This window comes from Meriones unguiculatus, chromosome 1, assembly GCF_030254825.1.
Source record: "Meriones unguiculatus strain TT.TT164.6M chromosome 1, Bangor_MerUng_6.1, whole genome shotgun sequence".
Taxonomy (NCBI): domain Eukaryota; kingdom Metazoa; phylum Chordata; class Mammalia; order Rodentia; family Muridae; genus Meriones; species Meriones unguiculatus.
The window spans coordinates 62,233,352-62,256,180 of NC_083349.1; the positions used below are offsets into that span (position 1 = coordinate 62,233,352).

Consider the following 22,829-nt stretch of genomic DNA (forward strand, 5'->3'; position numbering starts at 1 on the left):
AAAAATTCCTGAGGGTGTAAGAATAAAACGGCATGTGTGTGAAGCTTTGCTTGCCAATAGGAAATCTACCCTCGCCCCCAACTCTGCCCTAAGGTTTCCTGAGTGAAAAACAAACTCTACTCCTTATAAGAATTGAATCCTTCCTTTAATATAAATAAGGCAGCATGAAACCCCAAGAGCCCTGCTGCTTCCATCGCATCTCTAGGATACAACTGGCTTCTGTTCCCCCAGGTGCCCAGCAGACAAGAAGCCAGAGGTGTGCTTCCCGTGACCTTCCTCCCAGAGGTGAAGGGGAAGCTGAAGGTCCAGGCTCCGTCTTGGCTTCTGGAGGCTGGTTCTTCGCTGCCGGGCTCTCTTCAAAGCACAGTGGGATATAAATGAACAGAGAAAGGCACAGATGACAATAACTGAGGACATCTGCCTCGACTCTGGAAGGTACCTGTTGGCTAAGGCGGCTCAGGGCTGCTGGCAGAGCCACACTCAGAGTAGGCTCCGCTCCTGGGTCCTGGGTTGCCTTGTTGAGGCTGTGGAGGAGTGGGACCACACACGCTCAGTCTAACTCTGCCCACACTCAGGCATCCTGTGGTCTCCGGCCACCCTCCCCATGGTGGAGATCCTCTCCACCGCCACTTAACCTTGGTAGCTAAATGGTCCATCTTCTGGAGCTTTCTGAGGCCACATGAGGCATGTGTGGGGCTAAGGGAAGCCCGGTTTTGATCCCTGCAAGGCTCATTGTCTTAATTTCTAGGTACCACCTTGTTCTTCATCCAAGTTTCTTCTGCGGTCCACTGTAAAAGTTACCAAGATGATGTGGAAAAGAAATCCCAGAACAGCTGGTTAAGTTCAAATGCAGAAGAAACAGCTGGATCTTCTGAAATAGGCCTGGACAGAAGCCCAGCTCCAGCCTCAGGCTCCAGTGCTGGTCTGGGGCCCACAGCACCCCTTTGAGTTTCCAGGCTGCGCCTAAACTACTCACACAGATCCCCAACGAGCCCAGCCTCCACCATGGTCTTTACCTCTGGGTCATCCAGGAGGTCAGCAAGGCCCGTGCAGAAAAGACTGGCTATGTACAGTGGCTGGGGCCCTCTTGGAGTCAGGAACTGGGAGATGCTTTGGGTCTAGGTTTTATAGCACCCGTGGCATACAAGCCTACCCTTTCCTATGATCAGGACCCCGAAGATGGGTTAGGGCTATTGTAATCCTTGTCCCAAGGCTCTGTAACTTTCTCCAAGTGGGCCAAAGTGCAAGTCAGACGTATCTGTGTCACTCTACCACTGCTGGCTGGCAAGACCAGCTATGGAGAGGGGAGGGGCTTCTGTGGGAAACGATACCCACAGTGGTTGGGACCTGGTCTAAGGGTAAAGGGACAGGGAGAGGGTCAGATGTGTGGCTGAAAAACTGGCCAGTGTTAGACTCTCCACCATCAAGTACCCATTTCTGTGTAATGGAGATATTAGCTACCAGGCTCCTGGACCTCTGCCAGGTTCTTTTCACCAAGTGGTATGAAAAAATGTCAGCCACCATGGGACCTCAATTATTGTGCCTGATGTGGTTCAAAGGCTGTGGATTCCCACACTGGCCCGCGTTTCTGAGTCAACTGCAGATAGCTGGACCAAGAGTTCCTGGAATGGAGTGCTGGGTCTTGATCTGGTTCCCAGCAACATCCTCGTAGATCCCCTATGGATACGAAGCACAGAATGGACTGCGATACAAAAGGGGTTACATTCAAGCCAGTGCTTGCCTTCTCTCTAACTCAGCACCCAGACACTGTGAGCTCACTGTCTTGGTCATTGGTAGTGATCTAGAACTAGCTACAAAGGATCAGTGCCCAAACCCAAACTGTGGTTTTACCAGCAAGCCCCTGTGGCAGAAAGACAAACCAGTGTCCAGTTGTGATTCTGTTTCCTTCACTCTCCAGGACTTGGCTCCCCCACAAGCTGAACCTCAGCTCCCTCCAGGCCTACTGTGTTTCCTGTACGGGGTCACAGAGCCCAGTAAGGTAGGTACATGGGATGCTCTCCCTCAAGGCCCTCAAATCTCAAGCTCTACAGGGCAACAGCTTTTGGTGGTGGGCTGGCATGGTTTGAGGGGACATGGAGGGAATACTCTCGAATGAACGTCGGGGCATTCTTAAGCATTTCGTAGAAGAAGTCCACTGTGCTATGGTAAAGAGTCCTCTGCAGGACGAAGGGCCGGAAGAGGTTGAGTGGCTCGGCTGTGCGCACGACCCCAGGGAGTCCCATGGCCTCGGGCACCTTACGGTTGCCCACAAAGAAGTGATGGAGCTTCTTCTCCAGCAGGCTCCTCTCCAGGAAGCAGAAAAGCTCCTGCAGGCGCGCCTGCAGCTGGCTGGCCTTCCAGTCAGCGGCCCGCCGGGACAGCAGGAGATGCAGCAGGGCCGTCTTTAGGTGGTAGTTGCTTAACTCACTGGGGCCTGTCAGGCGGCTCTGCTTGGATAGCAAGAAGCAGGCGATCTGCAAACAGCTGAGGTGGCAGGCACCCTCGGGCAAAGCCTTTGCTGTCATCCGGAGGAACTGTCGCTCATAGACAGCAAAGGACAGGGGCCAGTCAGTGCTGGTGGCTGGAGTTCCCCCACAGGGCTCCTTGGGAGGCCGCAGGACGAAGTACAGATCCGAGTCGTTACACTGGATCACAGGAGTCAAGGTGAAGGGCATGGCCTTCCCTGAGCGGAACTTGATCTTGAGACAGCCTGGAGTGTCCAGCTGGTCAAAGGCAAGGTCAAACTCATATTTGTGGGCAATGTGATGCCAGGCCCTGGTGAGCGCCACCTGGAACCACTTCATGACCTGCATAGTGTCCAGATATGAGGACTTCCTGGAACACAGTAAGTCCTCCATTTCACCGCCTCCCCCGCTGCTGGGCCGCACCGCTCTGTTCTTGCCGTGGAGGAGGCACAGCATATCCTCCCCAAGCTTGGTTTTGCCGCAGATACAGCCTAGAGGGTCCCCATCTGCCAGGGTCACCTTGATTTGGCCGTAGCCCTGGCGACCCAGGGGTACAGAAAGGCTGGAGCACCAGAGCTCTGGGTGGAAGCTGTAGGGCTCCGGGGGAATGAAGGGGACGAACAGGCGGCACAGCAGGGGCCTCTCCGCTTGCCAGTTCTCATACATGCTGTCCACGCCAATGAAGTCCTCCATCTCCATGTCGGTGTCTCGGTTGCAGATGCTCCTCAGAGCTTCCAGCAGGTCATCCACGAAGCCTTCCACAAACTCCCGGGTGCGGGTGGCATCCCCCGTGGCACTCCGAATACAGTGCTCATAGAAGTGGTCCAGGGCGGCCTTATCGGGCAGGGGAAGGCCCCGCAGCGGGGTTCCAGAGAGGTCGTCCTCATCCCCGCCCAGGCACTCTGGAAAGGGCCTGTCTTGGAGGTCTTGCCGCCATATCTCGATGATCAGGAAGAGGATCATGCAGAGGGTGCTCCAGAGGTCCCAGGCAGTGTGGGCCTCCGGCGGCTGCTGGCCGTCGTGGTCCTCTGCCTGCTGCAGGGCCTCCTTCTCGGCCACCAGCCGTGACACCTCCTCCTCCAGGCGCAGCTGCTCCAGCTGCAGCTTCTCCTGGTGCTCCTGCATCTTGCGGATGATCTCTTCCTCGTTCTCGGGAACGGTGGCATTCTCACGTGGGAACAGCAGGGGGTGGTTAATGATGGCCGTCACCACCACCAGACAGACCCGGAAAAGTCCCATGGCCATGGCTGTAGAGTTCCTGGAAACAGAGAAAGACACTTTGGGTCACACCTAAGGCTCCTTCAAGGACCCTTTGCCCCGGAGCCTTGTACCAGCCTCCTTCCCCAAGAGCTGGTGATGGCCCTGGGTCTCATGACCAACCCCCAGCTGCCTCCAATGACCATCTCCGGTGCTCCAGCCTCTGAGAAGAGTGTAAGGCTTACCCACACCACAGACATTTCCTTCTACCTGCTAGAACATTTATCGTGATGGAGCCAGCACACTCTTGACCCTGAAGGCCAACCTTTTACCCTCCTAGCCCTTTGGCTGGGGTAGATATGAACCCACAGCTCAAATCCGGAGGTGCGCATTGAGGCCAAACCCAAGACAACAAGACGATTCCACACAGCCACAGCTCTACCCACAGTGACTGGTTCTGTGATGTGTACATGAGTAAGGTGAGCCAATGGGAAATGAAGGTTTTCCTCGTTGCTAGGGTTGTCTGATAACAGGATTACATGCACAGCCTGGGCTGCCTGTTAGCCACTACCAAGGGGAACTGCTGCCAGCACAGAGTAAAGCACACCCCTGTGCCCAGCTGTGTATGAAACCGTCACAGCTAGGTTTTGCTATCAGACAGGTTGATAGAGATGTCCTTCCTCTTTAAGCTAAGTTGAGCTGTTGTTCTTCAGCCACCAGAACTATGACGCCTCACATGCTGCCTCTGCCTCCACTGGATTTCGTTTAGTGGGTGTGTCTTCCTGCAGTAAAACCTACTGGTTAAGACTGAGGTGTTCCAAAGCCAGTCCTGCCATTGAATAGCTGCGGTGCTGGATACGATCACTCACCTCTCTGAGTCTAGGCTTCTTGGTTTAAGAACAGAAGGTAATCATACCCCCACAGGGACATGGATCCCATACCTCTCTCTTCTCTTATCAAAGCGCTTGATCTCTTAGTCTGACCTCTTAGCAATTTCTCTAAGACAAATGGATTTTTAGGACTTCAGTAGTCTCGGGGAGAATGGCTACACTCTTACACTCTTGCAGTTGGCGCACTGGTGGAAGCCTCTCCTGGGATCTTGTCAGAAACCTGGAATGAAGCTGAGTGTGGGGCTGACACACTTAGGACACAGAGTCAGGCGGACTGCCATGGATTCAAGGTTAGCCTAAGCCACACAGGGAGGCCACCCAAACAAAACCAAATAAACGAACAAACAAACAAACAAACAAACAGAAAACAAGACAGGAGGCCTAAGTGAGGGCTTAGCCAGTAAACACACTTGCCACTCTTGCAGAGAACCAGTGTTTGGTTCCTAGTACCTATGTCACTCAGCTCACAACCACCTGTACTCCAGTTCCAGGGAAACTGATGCATAGACATATAGACATGCACAGACAGACAGACAGACAGACAGACAGACAGACACACACACACACACACAGAGAAACAAACAACTAAATGCAGAATCGCAGCCCCACTCTTGGCCTCAATCAGAACCTGTACTTTAAAATCATCTAGATGGGGTTGGAGAGATGGCTCAGTGGTTAAGAGCATTGGTTACTTTTTTCAAGGGCCAGTGTGTGATTCTCAGTACCCACATGGTAGCCTCCAACTGCCTGTAACTCCTGTTCCAGGGGGACCTGATGCCCTCCTCTGGTTTCCTTGAGCACTGCATGCTTGTGGTATGGATATACATTCAGACAAAATACCCACTTCCATTTATTAAAAAAAAAAAGTGTGGGAAGGGCTGTGTTACGGGTACGGTAGACTCATAATGCCACCTGTAATTTCATTTTCCCAAGTTTCAGTTGCTTAGAGTCAACTGTATATTTTAAGCTACATTCTGAGCAACGTGTTGAAATCATGCTGCTCTACGCTTTCTTGCCTGGAATACAAGCCACACATCTGTCCAGCATTTCTTCCCAGTACACACTACTCACTCATTAGTAACTAGTTAGCCACCTTGGCTGTCAGGTTGACTGCCAGGACATCACAGCACTTAACGGTCAAGTAATCCTTATTTGACTTTATGGCCCCAAAAGTGCAGAAGCAATGATTCTGGTGTTTTGGATATGCTGATGAGAAGCAGACAAGCACTTCTTTTATGTGAAAAGACAGACATTCTCAAGAAAAGAAAGACAATCATATTCCAAGGTTTCCTATCCAAAATTGTGATGAAGGAAAAGAAATTCTTGTGAGTTTCGTTGGTGCACCTCAAACTACAGAAGCTATAGCTGCAATGGGTGGTGAGCGGGGGGGAAGGGAAAGGCCTTGGGTCTCTCCCTCTCTCTCTGTGCGTGTGTTGTATATGTGTGTGCGTGTGGTAAGACAGAGAACACACAGCCGCCAGCACTCAGGCACTACATGAGGTCTAGGATACGGGGCATCTCCGTATTGACCTACCTTGTACTCTCTCCTTCCAGCAGGAGACTTGGGGATTAACCATCTACCTCTTTCCCTACCTGCCCTGTCCCTTTCCTTTTAGTGACCTTCTGCAAAGAGAGCAAAGATCTTGAGTTGATGGACAACAGAGTGAAGAACCCACAGGGCCTCACCTGTCAGCCTCCTGGGGCAAGCCAACACTGGTGGACAGAAATTCCTGGGCTGTTTGCCTTGAGTCCCCTGAACTTCAATTTGCATGAGTCAGTTCTTACCCTCATGGTACAGGAAGGCAGAGTTCATCAGCAGGTGAGGATTCTCTAGCAAAGGGAAGATGTACACTCTTGGCCTGTTTTTGCTGCTGGCCAGGGCAAGCTGCTGTTCAAAGGTGACTCAGACAGCTCCACCCCATATACACAGTGCACTAGTCAGCAGGATCTGGAGGGGCTGCGGCTGTAGAGCCAGCCCCAGGGAAGGAGGAGACAAGTCCAGGCGCAGCCCTCAAGAGCCCACAGGTTTCTACAGAGAAGAAGGGAGAGACAAGAGAGGGGGCAGGACGTCAGACTGGAAGAGATAGGATGGGGGAAAAGTCCAAAGGCAGCCAGCCATCCTCCCACTTCGGGGAGCTGGGAAAAGCATGCTGGATAATTGCAGAGACAGAGCAGCCATGGTTTCCACAACACAGAGACAGCAAAGGGTGATCCGCCAGGGCGGCCCAAGGGCAGAACTGAGGCTGGTCGATGAGCATGGATCAGGGCTTTAAATGAAGTACTGGCAGCAGAACACCAGATGGCAGCCAGCTAGCCAGGTCACCATAGGAGGCTCCAAGGTCTTTCCAGGCGGCTGCCTCCGGGCACAGCTGCACCCATAGCAACTGCCATCATGGGAGGAAGTCAGTTTCCACATCAACTGAGGAGGGAGAACATGCCACCAGTGTGTGTGTGTGTGTGTGTGTGTGTGTATCTGTGTGTGTATCTCTGTGTGTGTGTGTATGTATATCTGTGTGTGTGTCTGTATATCTGTGTGTGTGTATGTATATCTGTATGTGTGTGTCTGTGTGTGTGTATCTGTGTGTGTGTCTGTGTGTGTTTGTGTGTGTGTATCTGTGTGTGTGTATCTGTGTGTGTCTCTGTGTGTGTATCTGTATGTGTGTTTGTGTGTGTGTGTATCTGTGTGTGTATGTGTGTGTGTGGGGGGGCCAACGCTAATCCCCAGAGTGGAGAGTTCTCTTCCCCTTCATACACCAGCTACGGGAGCAGAGCCTCATGCCACGGGAGGATGCGGGACTCCAGGAGTCTCCTTGTTCAGAACTCAAAAGCAAGGAGTTAACAGCATTTGGAGGAGACTAAGCTAGGAAAAGCATAGGCACCTTGGACAAATCCCTCTGCTTTTTCAGTGTCATCTCTGCCCCTGTCAAAGGGGAGGAGAGAGATCTGTTCTTGTAAAGTCTGAATAAGACGACCCCCCACCCACGAGCCTTTCTGCCACTGTGTAACTGCTGTGTCAAAGAGTAGCTGTGATAGAGTGAGAATAACAGATGTCCCCACTGCAGGGGACTCTGGAAGGACACAGCAGCACCCATGGGGGTTACAGACAAACTTTATCAGAAGCACAAGGCCAACAGCACAAACATAATGCATCCAGCTTTAGATGTCCAGGGGGCCTGGCCTTGAACTTTGGCTCTACCTCTGGTGTTATGATCTCAGGTGGACTCTCATCTTCTCCAGCACTCCCATCCTCATCTGGGGGAAGGTCAGAACTGCCCCTCCTTTATAAGGGTGCTGAGGCCCAGGGCGTCTGGGTGCCCAGGACAGCGCCCAGGTGTGGAGCAGGCACTATGAGCACTCATCTTCTTTCCCCTTGGCCTCACAGGTGAGGATTCTCACCGGGCAAGCACAGCAGCCCCACCCAGGTCTCAGGGTGTGGAGGAGCCCACGCTGAGAAGTGCTTTGGAAGCAGAAAACGCTCCACGGTTATTGCTGTTTCTTGGCATGGTGCTCCTTCCACTCTGCCCCACAAGCAAATGAGGGGAATCCTTCAGAGCCTGGACCTTCCTCTGTGTAGGAGGCCCCCTGCTGACTCAACCCCTCCACCCCCCTAGCCACACTCAACCATCAACTCCTTCCCAGCCATCTTAACCCGGTTGTCATCTCGTCCCCTGCTAACCTCTGTCTGGGATAAGGTAGGAGGGCCGGGCCAAGATACCGAATGGGTTTCAGCCACTCTGTGCCTACCACAGAGCTGGGGTTGAAGCGTCTGCTCTTCTGCCTCCCAGAGAAGGGCCTAGGGCCTTGTGCTCCGATGTGAAGCTCTTGTAAACCAAAACTACATGCATGTGTACACACTCTCCCATGCGCACACACCCTTCCCCAAAGGGCACCTTCCCCCACCCCAAGGATGTCTGCCTCTGCTGGGCCCCAAGCTGTCAGCTCTGAGGCCGTCCCACACCTGTGGTTTGTGACATCTGTTGGCAGCCTTGGCTTTGGGAATAAACCTGGGTCACTTGGCGGGCTTTCCCCTGCTTGCCAGGAAGCAGACAGGAAGCCCGCTGAGTTCCTCTCCACCCCAGCCTCACCCACAGAGAGGGTGGCTCAAACAGCTAAACTTAGCCTGGCAAAAAGCCAGGTCTTGGGGTACAGAGGCTGGGGAAAGATGGTGACCTCTGTGTGTCTGGGTGAATGTGGTGGCCAGGACAGGTACTCTTCCTGTAGGGCTAGCAAGAGCCTAAGGCCCTCGAGGAGAAATGTGAGGTGGCTGTTTACTGGGGTCCTTTACTCCTGCACCCCAGAATGTTCCTCACAAAAGCTTTGGAGAACAAACACCACCACGAGTTTATTGCCCACAGCTCCTGTCTGTCGAGTCCTCACTAGGATGCACTCAGCGCTGTCCACAGCGACGGTGGTGGCTTTCTAAGAGGTGGCTATGATCCCTGTCTCACAGATGGGTTAATCAAAAAGCTCAAAGGACTTTCTAGCCGTGTGGCTACAGAGGATGGAGCTAGCTGGCGTTCCAGCTGCTCCACCCGCCTTTACATGCAAAGCCCAGACTTTCCCACCCCGCTGCTGCAACAAAGAACCTGGTACTGGGAGAGAGCTGGACACTTCGGGATCCCCGATGATGAGCACAGCTCAACCCTTGACAGAAAGCCTTACAGACAGCCTTACAGGCAGACAGCCACAAAGCACTTCACAGGGGCTCCAGAGGCCAGTGACCTAGAGCTATGAAAACAGAGACTTTATTCAAGTCCTTTGAAGGGTCTCCCGACCCCACCCACTGGTGGGGGTGTCATGGACCTGGCTCCATCTTTACTTCCTTCTCTCTTTCCAGAGAATTCTCCAACAAGCCTTGCCCTTCTCTTCTTTCTGCCCTGTCGCCAGCCTATGGCCATCCAGGGTTGGATGGACGATGCTAATCTTAGCCACGGAAGCCTCTCAGGCCATTTCTCAGTGACTTAGTACCTCCCGCTGGGGCTGTGACTCTCTGAGGCTCCCAGAAGCAGCACCCACCTGGGAACTTGCTGGACAGATGTATTTTCAGCGACACCTTAAGCTGCCTGTTGAGCAGAAATGCCAGGTAGGGCCTAGCACTGTGGTGCTTTTCACAAGCTCCCCTGGTGGTTTTTGGTCTCCCTACTGCCCAAGTCAGAGGACCACCCATTCTAAAGCCAGGTTCCTAAGCCAGGTGCCTTCCGAGGAGAAGGAAGGTGGGGCTCCTGCAGTGGCACAGCTGGATTCTAAAGCTTGCCAAGTTCTCCCGCCTGGCCCAGCCTGGCAGATGTAATTAGCTCTGCTAATTAATTACCACAGTAGCCACAGTGCTGGAGAGGGAGTCCGAAAGAGGAACATCTGATGGCTTTCTTATCGAAACGGAATAAAGGAGGTGGATGGTGGTAGACTGTGTGTGTGAGAGAGAGAGAGAGAGACAGAGACACACAGAGAGAGAACTTAGTTTCCCCCCGCTGTCTAGGCGCTAGACCCTTTAAGAAAGGAGTCAAGAAGACCCAGACTATTCTGACTGTGCCGAACGCTACGGTGTACCTGGCCCCGTGTTTTCAGTTCCAGCTAATGAGGTTCACAGGTGTGTGTGGGGAAATAAAGCCAATTGGAGAAGGTCAGAATTTAGAAGTGTACTAATCTAAGCCCCATCATACAGGTCTGCAGCCTGAGGCATAAAGAGGACACAGGTTGGACCTGGAAGGTGATACAGAGGGGGTGGAGGCAGAATGGGCATCGTCCGTGGGTCCTCCCAGAAGACCTCTGATAGGAATTTCTGTGCAGAAGAAAAGCAAAGGGTGTTCTCATTATGAGGATCTTCTTTGTGCCAGGTGTGATGTTAAGCACTCTGCACGTGTGGTTCCATGCCAAGCGCAGTGCTTAGCATCCCTCATGTGCTTGTTTAACTTTTAGAACCCGAGCGTGGCGGCCGTAACATTACCATCTTACAGAAGGGGCCGATGGTCACAGATGGTCTGCGGCACGCTTAAGTGAGCAACGCCCAGCTGAGCCTGCCCCTGCCTCCGCTCTCTCATCACTCCTCAGGAAGTCAGGGGGAACCGAGTGAGTGGGTCCATTGCCTCCTGCTGCCTGGGGCCCCTCCTGGCCACCAATGTCAGCAGCAACTGGCCTTATCATCAAGATGACTGTGTCTTGGGCTTCCTAAACCCTGGAGAACCCAAGGCTGGGGCAGCCTGAGCCCTGTGGAGACTCCCTCCTGTACCCCAGCTCTTTCTGTATCTCAAGTGCCACACTTTATTCAGCAGAGTGGAGACTAGCTGGTGTGAGACTAGCTTCCCCTAGGGGCAGGTCGATCTTCCCCTCTGAGTGCCCTGGCTGCGAGCTTGGGCCACTGCCCTGCCCTCCCCTATGGCAGCTTAGTCACTGGTTCTGCTTTCTCACCTACAGGTCCCGCAGAGCAAACAGAGTGTCCTTCTGCAAGTGCCAAGTCCCCTGCATGGGCTAGACACACACAGCCCCGGCTTGGCATGGGGATCTGACTTAGCACGTGCTGGGAGATGCCCAGGGCAGACGTAAGTGTGGCAGTCACCTGCCCCTGCCCTCTCCACTGTTGGCTAACTCAGCACCCAGCACCAGGGCCCAGTCACCTCAGCTCAGTGTACACTGCCTGCTAAGGGAGCACCCACCACCGTTTTAGAACACAAGAGGGGAGAAAGGCCTGATAGAGGCGGTCCTCGTCTAAGCAAGGCTCAGGGGAGATGCAGGGTGCTACTGTAGCATCTCTGGCTGGACCGCTCTTCACCTGTACCCATACGGGCACAGGGGAGACATCTCTGTTGGGGGCTGGGCCATGGCAGGGCTCTGGTCCTCAAAGGAGGGGAGGGCCAAACAAAGAAAGGAAGTAAGGAAAGAGGAAGGAAGAAGACCAATAAGAATAATTGAGAAAGTAGGCAGAAAGGGTGTGGTTTGCCCTACCCACCTCATTTACCCAGACTCCTTGTAGACCTGGCCTCCACTACCGTCTACCTCTCCCACCCAGGTCTTGCTCTTCTCTTCTTCTGGTTGTTCTCCCTGCAACAGTGGTTGCGAAGCCAAGGTTGTCAGGGAGAAGCGGGAGATAGGTGACGACACCAGGGAAAAAGCAGCCAGGCTGCTGTGGAGGGTCGAGTAGCTGGGACACTGCCATTTGAACGATACATACTCCAACCAATGGCCACCACAGCGTGGAGTCTATGACCCCAGAATGGCAAGACCTTTTTTTTTTTTTCCTCAGCCTAGGCCTAACCTCCACCCTATACCCAGTCCTGGCCATCCCTGTGTCTCCTAGTCAGCCTTGCTGCCACCCTGGAAAGAACCATTTTGACAACCTTTGAGGGATAACAGTGTCTCAGGCCTGTGCTGGGGGCTTTCCATAGGTGCTAGGAACGTTTGCTCTCTTTCCCATAGCTTCTCCAGAATCTGAGTGTGGAGTCTAAAGAGTATGCTAAGGACAGTATGGTGCTAAGGCCTGTGGTCCCCCAAAGTGGAAGACATCCCTCCACCAAAGCCAGAGGAGACCCAGACTGACCCAGCAGGCCACCAACGAGCCAGTGATAAGTGCCCACCAGGTGGGAAGTTACCCCCTTTGATGAAGTAAGCTGTGTTGTCCACATGGGGATGATGGCTGGACCCAAAGGAGATACAAGCTCACATCATTAAAAGCACTCTTGGAAGAGGGAGGGACTTCAAGGAAGTCACCAGGATGCTGATCCTCTTGTCTGGAACGGGGTCATGAGAATGGCCAGGGCAGTCAAGGGACAGGAAGGACAGGGGCCTGGATGTTGCTGACCCTGGCAGGAGGGTTACATCCTTCCTGCTCTGCTACTTGGTGTGCCCATGCTTAGTGTGGCGGGAAAATCATCAGTCTCCCAGGAATTACAAGGTGTCCCTCTGCCCAGACCTCTGCCTCACAGCTGAGGACCTGGTGCACAGGGCGTCACTGGTAACTTGATGTCGTAGGAATTCACACCGCTAGGGTGGGAAGGGGGGGAGCAGGAGGGGGGACTACAGCCCTGAGCCCTGGCCACACCCCCTTTCCTCATTTATTCCCTTACGGCACCTGGAAGCCAGCAGTCACTGAGTGGATTGAACGGCAGCCTTCAAGAAGATGTGACTCTGCCAGACGCTGAAGTGAGCTTATGTGGACACAGGGACTTTGGAGATGTCTCTAGATGAAGGAGCTTGAGATGAGACCCTGGAACCACACGGGCTTAAGTCCCTGCGAGAGACAGAGAGGACAGGACGGAGGACTAAGCAACGGAAGACAGATCTACACGGGGGATGCTGCATCAATGTAGGGACATCTGAGCTGGAAGAAAGAAGGAACATAGCAGCCCCAAGAATACCCCGTCACAGCCTCCTCAGGAGACTGGTGCAGCCTCCACGAGAAAGCAGTTGCCTCTTTCCCAGCAAACAACTCCCAAGCCTTGTGTCTGTCTGATCCAACCTTTGTTTCACACCAATGACATGGGAGACAGAATAAACTTTGGGGTGAGGTCCTTTGACCTCTCCTCAGTATCCTGTTTCTCTACTCAACCCTAATGTGCTACCCCCAGCCTTCCACTTCTTGTTGCTCTTTCCAGGCAACAAGATCAGAGTTTAGGTATAATGTCCAGTGCCTGGCCTCCGCCTCAGGGACCCCTCACTTCCCTCTTTGCCTTGCCTAGCCATTTCAGATCATCCCTGGCACATCTCCTCCCCCCCTCCCTCTGTGCCTCCACTTCTGTAAGCTAAAATGTCTTCTTTGTAAGCTCCTGCCACAAACCACGTTAAGGTGCCTTCCAGGTTCCTCTAACTCTGGAGGCAAGTCTCTTCCTGAAAGGGAAGGGAGTTAGACATACTTACTAAGGCTCTGAATGTCTGGTGCCTTTGTAGGTGAGGCCTAGATTTGTGCACCTGACATGCAGCAGGCACACCCAAGTGTGGGTTCCCTGGGCCTCTCTCCTTAGTGTTATATCCCACGATGCAGCACTAGGGAGGGTGTCATCAACCTCACCTCACAGGCAGGAGCCCAAGGCCCTGACTTTGAACAGTCTGAGGTCATTCAGCTCCAGGCCCACACCTTCCATGCACAGCCCTCTGGCCTCATCAGTTAGCTGCATTTATTAACTGGCCAGGGCCAGAGGAGGGGATGTCTTTTTTGCCTTCTCAGTCCCCAAAGTACTAGACATGTACCTGCTCATAGTGCCAAAGACTCAGAGCTTACACTGGGGATGCCACATTCCAAAGCAAGCCCTCGCAGATTCTGGTATCCTCCCTCACCGACGATTCCCTCCACGAGTTTCCCAGGGCGTACACTGGCCGAGGTGGGGTGGAGGGTGGGTGGTGCGGGGGGGTGTCAGATGGGGTAGGGGGGTCGGTTGGGTGAGGGTGGGGGTGTCTCCCTACGTCCCTGGAATTCCTACTCAAACTTCTAAAGCTGAAACACGCAGTGTGACTCAAAGGAACGGACAGCCTGTTAACCATTTCCCAGACTTGTACTCCAAGTAGAATCTTGTACGCACGCACGAGTGCTCGCACACAACCCTTCCCTCTTGCTTTCAAGATTCAAAATGGGAGGGGACATGAGGGCAGGCTCCCACTTGCACCCTTCCTGCTTGTCCACCTTGAGTTTTGTACACACACTGCCTCCCTACTTGGTGGAGCAGGCAGAGCCGGCTGCAGGGTGAAGCAGGATCCCCAAGGGGAGCAGGGTTGGCTGCTGGAGGCAAAGAAAGAGTGAGGAAGCTTGAGCTGAGCGGAGGAGTAAACACAAAGGAAAACAAAGCCGTCCCAGGCCCCTCCCCTTCCAGAGGAGCTGGGGACGGTGGAATTAAAGGAACTGTCAGGGCCCAGCAGCCACTTTCTTTTTGATCCTTGCATGGGAACAAAAGTCAGCTCAGAAGACAGCCTGCCTGAATTCTCCAGCACCTCTAAGGCGCACCCCCACTTTCTGCAGCCAAAGAAAGGCCAGTTCCCCTCCTGGAGGCCTCCCCAGCCCACTCTCCTTAGGCTGAGGCAGTACCGATAAGTACTGGACCCCAACTGGCCAGGGAGGAGAGAGGAGAGTCAGGAGAGGGTAGGTGGAGAGAAAGGAAGGTCTGTGTGTGTGTGTGTGTGTGTGTGTGTGTGTGTGCGCACACACACACAGACACACACACAGACACTATGCTTGTAAAAACCTCAAATCCCTTTCATCTTCTTAAAGAGGAACAAGGAGGAGAGAGAGGCCAGCTGTAAAAGAAAAAAAGCCTAAGAGCTGTAGTCAGCTTTGTTGCCTGTGCTGAACCTCAGGTTCCTGTGTTGGGACAGAATGCCTGGCTGCCTGCCCTCCCACACCTGTCGGTCAGAGCTAACCAATTCTCCTTGCTCCAAGGATAGTGTCACTTGCACAAACCTCTGCCCCGCACCAAGGCCACCTAGAAACAGTCCAAAGCTCTTTGGCTGGGGAGCGTTTTAACAGTTCGCAGAAGCCCAGAGTACATACAGTAACGGGGCCAAAGTGTCAGGACTGGTTGAGGTCCTGGCTCTGCCACGTGCTATGACACCGTCACCTAGTCCATGGCTTACATCCAGCCCACCGGTGAGGTATTGCCCAGTCACATTTGGTGCTGCACTTTGGAAGTGGCCTTGCCGTTGGCATTTGTACTGTCCCTCCGGGAAGATGACAGTGAGTGACACCCCTGCAGATTCTTCAGAACCCTGCTACATTAAATCCTCCTCATTTTCTTCTAAGGTCACAGGGAGGACAAAGTCCTAGGAGCCTTAGCAGCATTGTCCCTCATTCCCGCGGGCCAGCAGCACCACCATGGCTCTCTAAACAGTTTCTGAGCCACACAGAGGCAGCTGTGCTATGACTGCTTCCTGAATAAATGAATAAATAAAGGGAAGAATGGAGTCTTATTCCCAGGAGCAGACGTGTGAAATTCTTGGAGTGGGGAGTCCTGGCTGAATTCATACCTAGACAGTCTTTCTGGGAGGGACCCTATACTCAGAAAAACAAGGCTAACAGTGATTTTCCCCAAGTACCAGCAAACGTGAGTCAAACCCCTGGCAGGCGTAGCCGTGGAAACCACTGTAGTTCTTTTTGGTCTTGGCAGGCCTTAACTTCATGCCAGTGTTTACAAAGAACCATGAATGAGGCCTGCAGAAAGGTTTATAAGAGCCTCGCTACCTCACTTCTTTCAAGAAATACTCATAGAGATGAAAGATAGAGGTTATAGAGTTAGATAAAATTTCAGTAAGGCAGAGTGACCATCTTTTCTGGAGAAACTGGACAAGCCGCTGGCGTTGACACAGGCTCGGCAGGTTCAGTCAATTGTAACCAATACATAACATTTGATGCTTAAGCTGTGTGCCATGTGCTTTACGTGTCTCGCCTCTCATGTTAAATCTCTGAACCAGGCACTCATATCCATCTGCAGATAAGGAAACTGAAGCACAGAGGAGTGAGGCCACTCACCAACAAACTGGAGGCAGGATAAAAGTGTCCCATGATGCTATACTGCTCAATGACACATCTGTGGAACATTAGGCATGCGCTTCTGAACTCTTAACTTTTATATACGGATACTGAGAGAAACTGAATGAACTCATGAAGCGTCTTCTGAGAGACCATGTGACCTAGGCAAGCCTCCTCACAGCCAATTAGGAAGAGGAATGGGGCTCTTCTGACAGGGGGTGGGAGGTTTGTATGTGTTAGGGTAAAGCAAAAGGAAAGAATAAGGATGGGTAAACTTGGGTACTGGGGGGAGAATGCAAGAGTGGGACCTGGTATCCTCTGCCTCCGCCCTGCCAGCCTGGGATGCTGTCCTGCCTCCTCAGAGATTCAGAACAAAGGACCTGTTCATGAACTTGAGGTAACTCCCCTGCCTGCCTCTCCAGAAGGCAGCTATTGAAACAGGCTCCCGTGGGAACTGTGCTATGAGCTCACAGTTCTCTCAACAGGCAGGGCCAAGATGATGACAGCATCGCTCCAGGCTGGATGCTGCTGGCGGGCACTCTTCTGCATCCCCTTTGGGTACCCACCATGGCAGCTCAGGGCAGCTTAGCAGTAGTGCTTCTGCTCCTGGGCAAGCCATGAGTGCTCACCCACAGGAATCGAGTCCCTTGGTCAGCACGGCCTCTGTGTTTTCCCCAGGGACTCCCATGGGGGCATCTCAGTGCGTAGCACACGTTACGTGGTAGTTGTTACCATCATCACTGAACAGACAAGAAAACAGTCCCCTCTGCTAACATCACAGCGTGGAGAGGGATGGAAGGCTCAGGCTGGGAACCGGTGATCTGCCTGCCAGCTTCTCACGTTAGACAGGCAAGCTGTGGGATTCCATAGCTACGTTCTTGGTCTCCAGTCTGTGGAGTCCAGGCAGAGATGCCTGAGGTGGCAGAAAGAAAGGCCTGGGGGACAGCAGATCTAAGTTGGAGTGGTGTCTCAGGGACACGGAACAAGTCTGAGCTTGTTCCTTTATCTAGAAAACTGCACGCACCTTGAGGGGCTGTTGAGAGCAAGAGAAACAGATGTGTGTAAAGGGTCATGGGCGGGCTTTGCTGGGAGCTGGCGTTCAGTGTTTTTCTATAAAGATCACTCTGTTTGTAGGAAAAAAAGGTCTTGACAGGTGGCTTTTTGGGGGGACCAGTTTTCCAAGTAGAAGCATGAGCTTGCAAATTGTCTACCTAACTAACGGTATTTTAATTTTCACTTAGAACCCTAAAAAAGGCTATGTTCATATAAAAAAGGGGGCTATTACTTTAGCCCCTGACCTGTTGGACAACAGGGAAGCCCATGAAGTTATGTCTAGTGGCACCAAACAGACTTAAATCAGGTCATTTGAAGCTGAAAGGCCTTGGGTTCTGAAACTCTACAGAGACAGACCTGACATGCCATCTAGTTTTCTTCCACTTCTGCCTGGGAGGGCAGTCTCCTGTGCCTGCATCTTTCATTGGTAGCATGGGCTCGCAGCAGCCTTTGCTTAGGAATTCTGTCTGAAGGACAGCAGCAGCAGGCATCACCTTAGATGATGAGGCTGAAGCCACAGGCGAGCAATTAAGAGCGTCAGAATTGCCGCAAGTTCAGCCGGGTGCTCAACACTGTCCTCAGAGTGTCCCTTTGATGGTACACAGTGGGCAACTGTGGCTGCTGTCTCTGCCGCCACTCCTGAACTGCCAAGGATCTCGAAAAATACCCCTACCTTCCAGGACAAGCTCCCAAAGATAAAAGGACTCCACAGGACTAATTTCCCACGTGTGGAATCCCACAGGGCCGTGAGTGCTGGGTGAGAAGTAACTGCCTACTTCTCAGAGGGTGCTTCCGCTTCCACACATTCCTTTCCCTCCCTGCCTTGGTTATAAAGCTCCGTGAAGCTACTGAGTCCTCAACACAGTGCCACGCTTGTTGTATTTGCTTGATCAGCGAGGAACCCTTGTCATAATAAGGACACCAAAAAAACCAGTTTCTGGTGCTATTCCACTGCACTGGATTCTCTGCTCCACACCCCCTTCTTAGAGGTTCAGGCTACAGGAGCAGAAGCTCATCTATGGAGTCGGTCTGGCTCAGAGAAAACAAAACAAAACAAAACAAAAACAAAACAAAAACAAAAACGGAGCAGTCAGCACTGTGCCTTCCCCTTTACCTAAGGCCTCAAGACCCTCCACCAACTAGCTCACAGTCCAGACCTCAAACTCGGTTCCACTCATGGCCCACCCCCGAGAAACACACCTGTGGGAGCTACATCTTCTAGGTCCTGGTCTTGTGACATGTGTCTTACAGTTGAGGCTGGTTTGCGTCCTTCCTGTCTGGCTAAAGGGGGTGTGTTGCCTGGGCAACAGTGATGCCATCGAGGTGCTTCCATTCCAGTGATGTCACTGGGTGGGGCATGAGCATAGGGGGGACGTATTCTCTATGAGAAGATACCAGGGGTCGTACACCATTGAAGACGGCCGTTTGGACACTCTTAAGAGACCCCTTTTCCTCTAGAACCCTCCCCGCACTGCTCTCCTGACTGGCACCCACTGCCAGCCAGTCTTGAAGCTGGCTTTCCCTTATCTATGGTGGCTCAGCGTTGTCCTCAGCTTGGTGAGACAAGGAAGCTCTCCTTCTGTCCCTGTGGGACAGTCTGGAGCCCTGTGGCCTGGGACGAAGCTTGGACTAGCCACACGGTAGCCTGGGCCAGACATGCCTGAGATGGTTTTACAGATGAAACTGAGACCTGGAGGGGACAGGGCAGCACTCACCCTTTGAGAACACCCAATTATAGCACAGTGGAACAGGGACTCTACCTGGCCTATCCAGGCCAAAGCCCATGCAGTTCATATCTTGATTTGGGGGCACCTGATGATACGGCTCACTAATCATGAACCCAGTGTCACACAGACACACACAGACACACAGACACACAGACACACACACATGGGGGGGGCAGGTGGGTAGGGTGGGTGGCCTGAGACAGCCAAAGCAGTGGCTGTGGTTGGAGGCCTCACTTCTAGGCTTACGCAGGGGTTCCAAGCAGCCACCTGCACTTTTCTACTCCTCAGGGCCCAAGTGCTAACTAAAGACAACATTTCTTTGTTCTGTGCTAGGCTTCTATTGACTCGCCCAGGTCACTTGAGTATTCGACTGATTTGCATAAAGCAGAGTACACAGCCCCGCAGTCCTGAGATTGTATAATGTTTACCTTATGCAAATATATGTAACTGAGGGTTAACGCTTCCAAAGCACTAAACAAATAAGTAAATAAAATGAAAAAAAAAAAGCTACATTATGAAAACATAGAGGGAGAAATCCTACCTGGCGGCATCTTCAAATGCACACAAGGATTTCTTAGAGGGTAGAGCTATGAAGAGCCAAGGCCTGTGATGTGATGTGCCCAGGTAAACAGGCAATCTGCTGGACCACTCACCATAGATGGACCGAGCTTGGGAGTGTTCTCCCAATTTCTTAAGTGCCGAGACCCGTGGTATAGGAGCTAAGTAGCTTTCAAGCTGGAGCCGAGACATGGAGTGTTAGTAATGTTTCCTCCATGGTGTTGGGAAGGGCATGTGCAGATAAATAGGATTTGATGGGGCCAGGAGGAGGACACAGAGGGGATGAAGGGTTTGGAAGAGTTAAGTCGGCATGTGTGATCTCTTTCATCTGCTTCAACTCCATGGGAAACTCCACCCTGCAAGTAGCTGTCACCTTTTCCCTCTGCACCACACCCAGGTGGCCCTTACTCATCCCTGTCACTCCAGGATGCAAACTGGATCTGCCACCTCGCAGCACTCCGTGATCAAGAAGGTCATTTGATGCTTGGCCAAGCCTCACTTCAACCATCAAGGCCGGGCTTGCCTCTTTCCCCGGCTGGATGAGTCTGCCATCCTTTTGTTTTTTGCTTTTTAATTTTTACTTTATTTGTGTAGATGGGTGTTTTGCTTGCATGTTTGTCTCTGCACCACTTGCATGCCTGATGTCCTTAGATGCCAGAAGAGGGTGTCTGTTCCCCTGAACTGGAGTTGCTAGATGGTAATGGGCCACTGTGCAGGTGCTGTGGAGTTGAACCTGGCACCTCGGGAAGAGTAGCCGTGCTCTTAACCACTGAGCTAGCCCTCCCATCCATGTTAAACTCTTAATAATTGACTGTTGTGACTGATTTTCAATAGTAGATTATTCAAGAGAACCAGGCTGGGGAGCAACAAGGATGCTCAGCTGCTTGGCCGTGAGGTCCTAGAGGCACTGAAGAGCATCCTCTTGCTAAGGGTGAGGGTCATAGTTTACCTTACACAAAGGATGGAATGGCGGTGGTAGCCTTGGAGGTTGCCCTCAGCTCTCAGCTTCCTCACGGCTCTGTTAAGACTGGATGAGGGCATCCAAGATAGACCAACATCCGGCATGAACCACATTTTGATTTTTCGGAAAACCTGGCCCTGTCTTAGCATACTTTTCTACCACAGCCCCCCAGTCTGCCACACCGTCAGGTCTTTATTGGGGTACCTATCACCCCCAAACACAGAAACACAGAGGCATGTACCCAGAAGGCACCACCCCCTTCACAACCTCTGCTCACACTCATGGCCAGCACATGCCTTTTGGCCTCTGACGGCCGTGCTCTGTGGAGCCCTATCTCTGTTCTAGCCGGGGACTCTGAGGCCAGGCTGAACAAGCCATTTCTTCTATCAAGTTTCAGTGCTTGGAGCACCTGACAGCCATGCCCCGTGCTCCTCCTCATCCGTGGGTCACGTATTCGGTAGCCCTTCTTCCTCACCAGCTACGCTTTCCCCACTGTCCACATTGTCTCAGCCCTTCTCCTCGGGAGGATTCTAGTTTGCCAGTGTTGTCCATCAACAAGTGGCTTTGGTATCTAGTGCACTCCACTGGCCCAGCCTTACTCTTGTGGGCTGCAGAAAGCCAGGTGCATACCACTGTCTCCATGGAGACAGAGCATGCTTTTACCAAACAGGATCCCTTCCTACACTAACCTCAGAGGGGCCAAAGAGGGAAACTATAGAAGGAGGTTTCTTGTAGACAGTGAGCAATTATCTCCCAGAGGCTGCCGCACCTTCTTGCCCTCTGATTAAAAAGTTCACCCACACACTCTTTATGTTTCTCTCAAGGACCGGGGAGCTAACAGCTTTTGGGATGTTGGCATCAGGTTAAAAGTTCAGACCCTTGCCTCCTTTAAGTCAGAACCGGAAACTGACGCGTCTCTGAAAATTACCCACGGAGAGGGCAGTGTGTGAGCAAATGCTTTCCCATTTTTCCCCCGGGATCCATCCAGAGAGGGGCTGTAACACCACGTGGTTACCCACAAGCGGAAAATCTGAAGGCAGCATGCCTGGGGCAGCAGCGATTCACAGGAATCAGCAAATAACGAAGGGCATTTAGGCATACCAGGTTGGCAGGCAGGCAGGCAGGCAGGCAGCCAGGAGACGAATGACAGCAGCCTCTGCCACCCTTTTCACGGCTGACCTGAACCAGTGACCACACAGGCTGTGATGGCTTTAGCTGGCAGCATCTCCAAAACAGAACTAGGTTGTAAAAGAGAAGAAATCCGAAAGGAAACAGAAAGCCACCGGATACTTAATTACATAGTGCCAGGACCTGGCTCCTTCTGTTTTGGAAAGGGTGGCCACTGTCATACTAGGCAGAGGGATAAAAGGCTAAAATGCAGTTCTTCCCTGGCTCGGTCAATATTTTTCCATTTTGTACAGGGAATCGGCCAGGGGCTTCTGAGTCCTTTTACCTGTCGGCCAGAATGAGGGAGGCTCAGAGTGGGCCTCAAGGAAGGGGTTAGGAATCCAGACAGAGACTATTTACAGCCCAGGAGAACGTTCTGCAGGGTTTACTCCACTAGGAGTCCTGAAGGAGGAAGTGGCAGGGGCTTCATCAGGCCTGAAGCAACCTCCTTGCGTCATGACAAGTTACGAAGAAACCAACGTCATTCCCATTCCTTTCTCCCAGGGCTGAGACTACCCAACTCTGTTTAAGAGAAGGGAGGTCCCGGCTCCAAGCGCAAACACGTGGCCCGGCTATGGGCTCCAAGCCCAAGGGGCGCGGAGCCGAAGCTGCCTGCCTCCCAGATTGCAGGAGGCACTCGAGGGGCCTCCGCGATGGGGACCCCAGTGCATCACACTCCAAGTGATGAGGGAGACAATGCCCACTTCTCACGCGAGCGTAAAAGGAGTTCCTGGGGTCGTTCCCGGCCAGGGCCCCCGCCCCCGCCGCACCCGCGCTCCTGGGCACGGTCGCCCGCGCGGCTCCGCGGGAGTCCCCAGTCCCCCGCGCGCCCTCCACCCCACGCACTCTGAGCTCGGCGGGCAGCGAAGCCTCTCGCCGGAGTCCGGCACTTACATTCAGCCGCGGCGGCCCCAGGGTACCGAGTGGGCCTCGCTCCACTCGCGCCGGTCGGGGTCCCGGGTCTGCAGGCTGCGGGGACCCGGGGATGCGGGCGACTGGACCGCGGCAGCTCCCGCCTCCTGGACTCCTCCCGCCCAGAGCTACTGGGCAGCAGAGTTACTCATTTCCGCGTTGTCACGGAAACTTTTTGCTCCTTATAAGAACAAAACACCCGCCTTTACTGGCGCCAGGCGGAGGTCCTTAAGGACGACCTGCGAGTTGCCGCCGAGGTGCCCCGGGTCCGCCTCAGAGACCCTCCTCTTGGTCAACCAGATGCTCCAGAGAGGACCGTGGAATTGGAGAGCCACCTGGAGAGAAGGGTCTGACTGCTGGGGAGGAACTGGGAGGGCGGAACAGGGGAACCGGGAAGGACGCCCTTAAAAGCCGGGCTAGGCTGCAGGGTGAAAAGGGTTAAGTCCCCGCGAGCCA

General features: G+C 53.1%; 1 protein-coding gene across 3 annotated transcripts; it reads right to left on the minus strand.

Annotated features, from left to right (window-relative positions):
• Positions 1-123: 123 nt before the first annotated feature.
• Itprip (inositol 1,4,5-trisphosphate receptor interacting protein) lies at positions 124-22,526 on the minus strand. Of its 3 annotated transcripts, XM_021640233.2 has the most exons (3): positions 22,356-22,526; positions 12,615-12,773; positions 124-3,723 (listed from the first exon to the last, which is right to left on the minus strand). In XM_021640233.2, exon 3 carries the CDS (start codon positions 3,708-3,710, stop codon positions 2,046-2,048), a length of 1,665 nt encoding a protein of 554 aa, XP_021495908.1. In that variant the 5' UTR covers positions 3,711-3,723; positions 12,615-12,773; positions 22,356-22,526; the 3' UTR covers positions 124-2,045. The 3 variants fall into 3 exon arrangements, with proteins under 3 accessions (XP_021495908.1, XP_021495907.1, XP_021495910.1); XM_021640232.2 differs by lacking the exon at positions 12,615-12,773; XM_021640235.2 differs by lacking the exons at positions 12,615-12,773; positions 22,356-22,526 and adding an exon at positions 6,338-6,455.
• Positions 22,527-22,829: the final 303 nt, after the last annotated feature.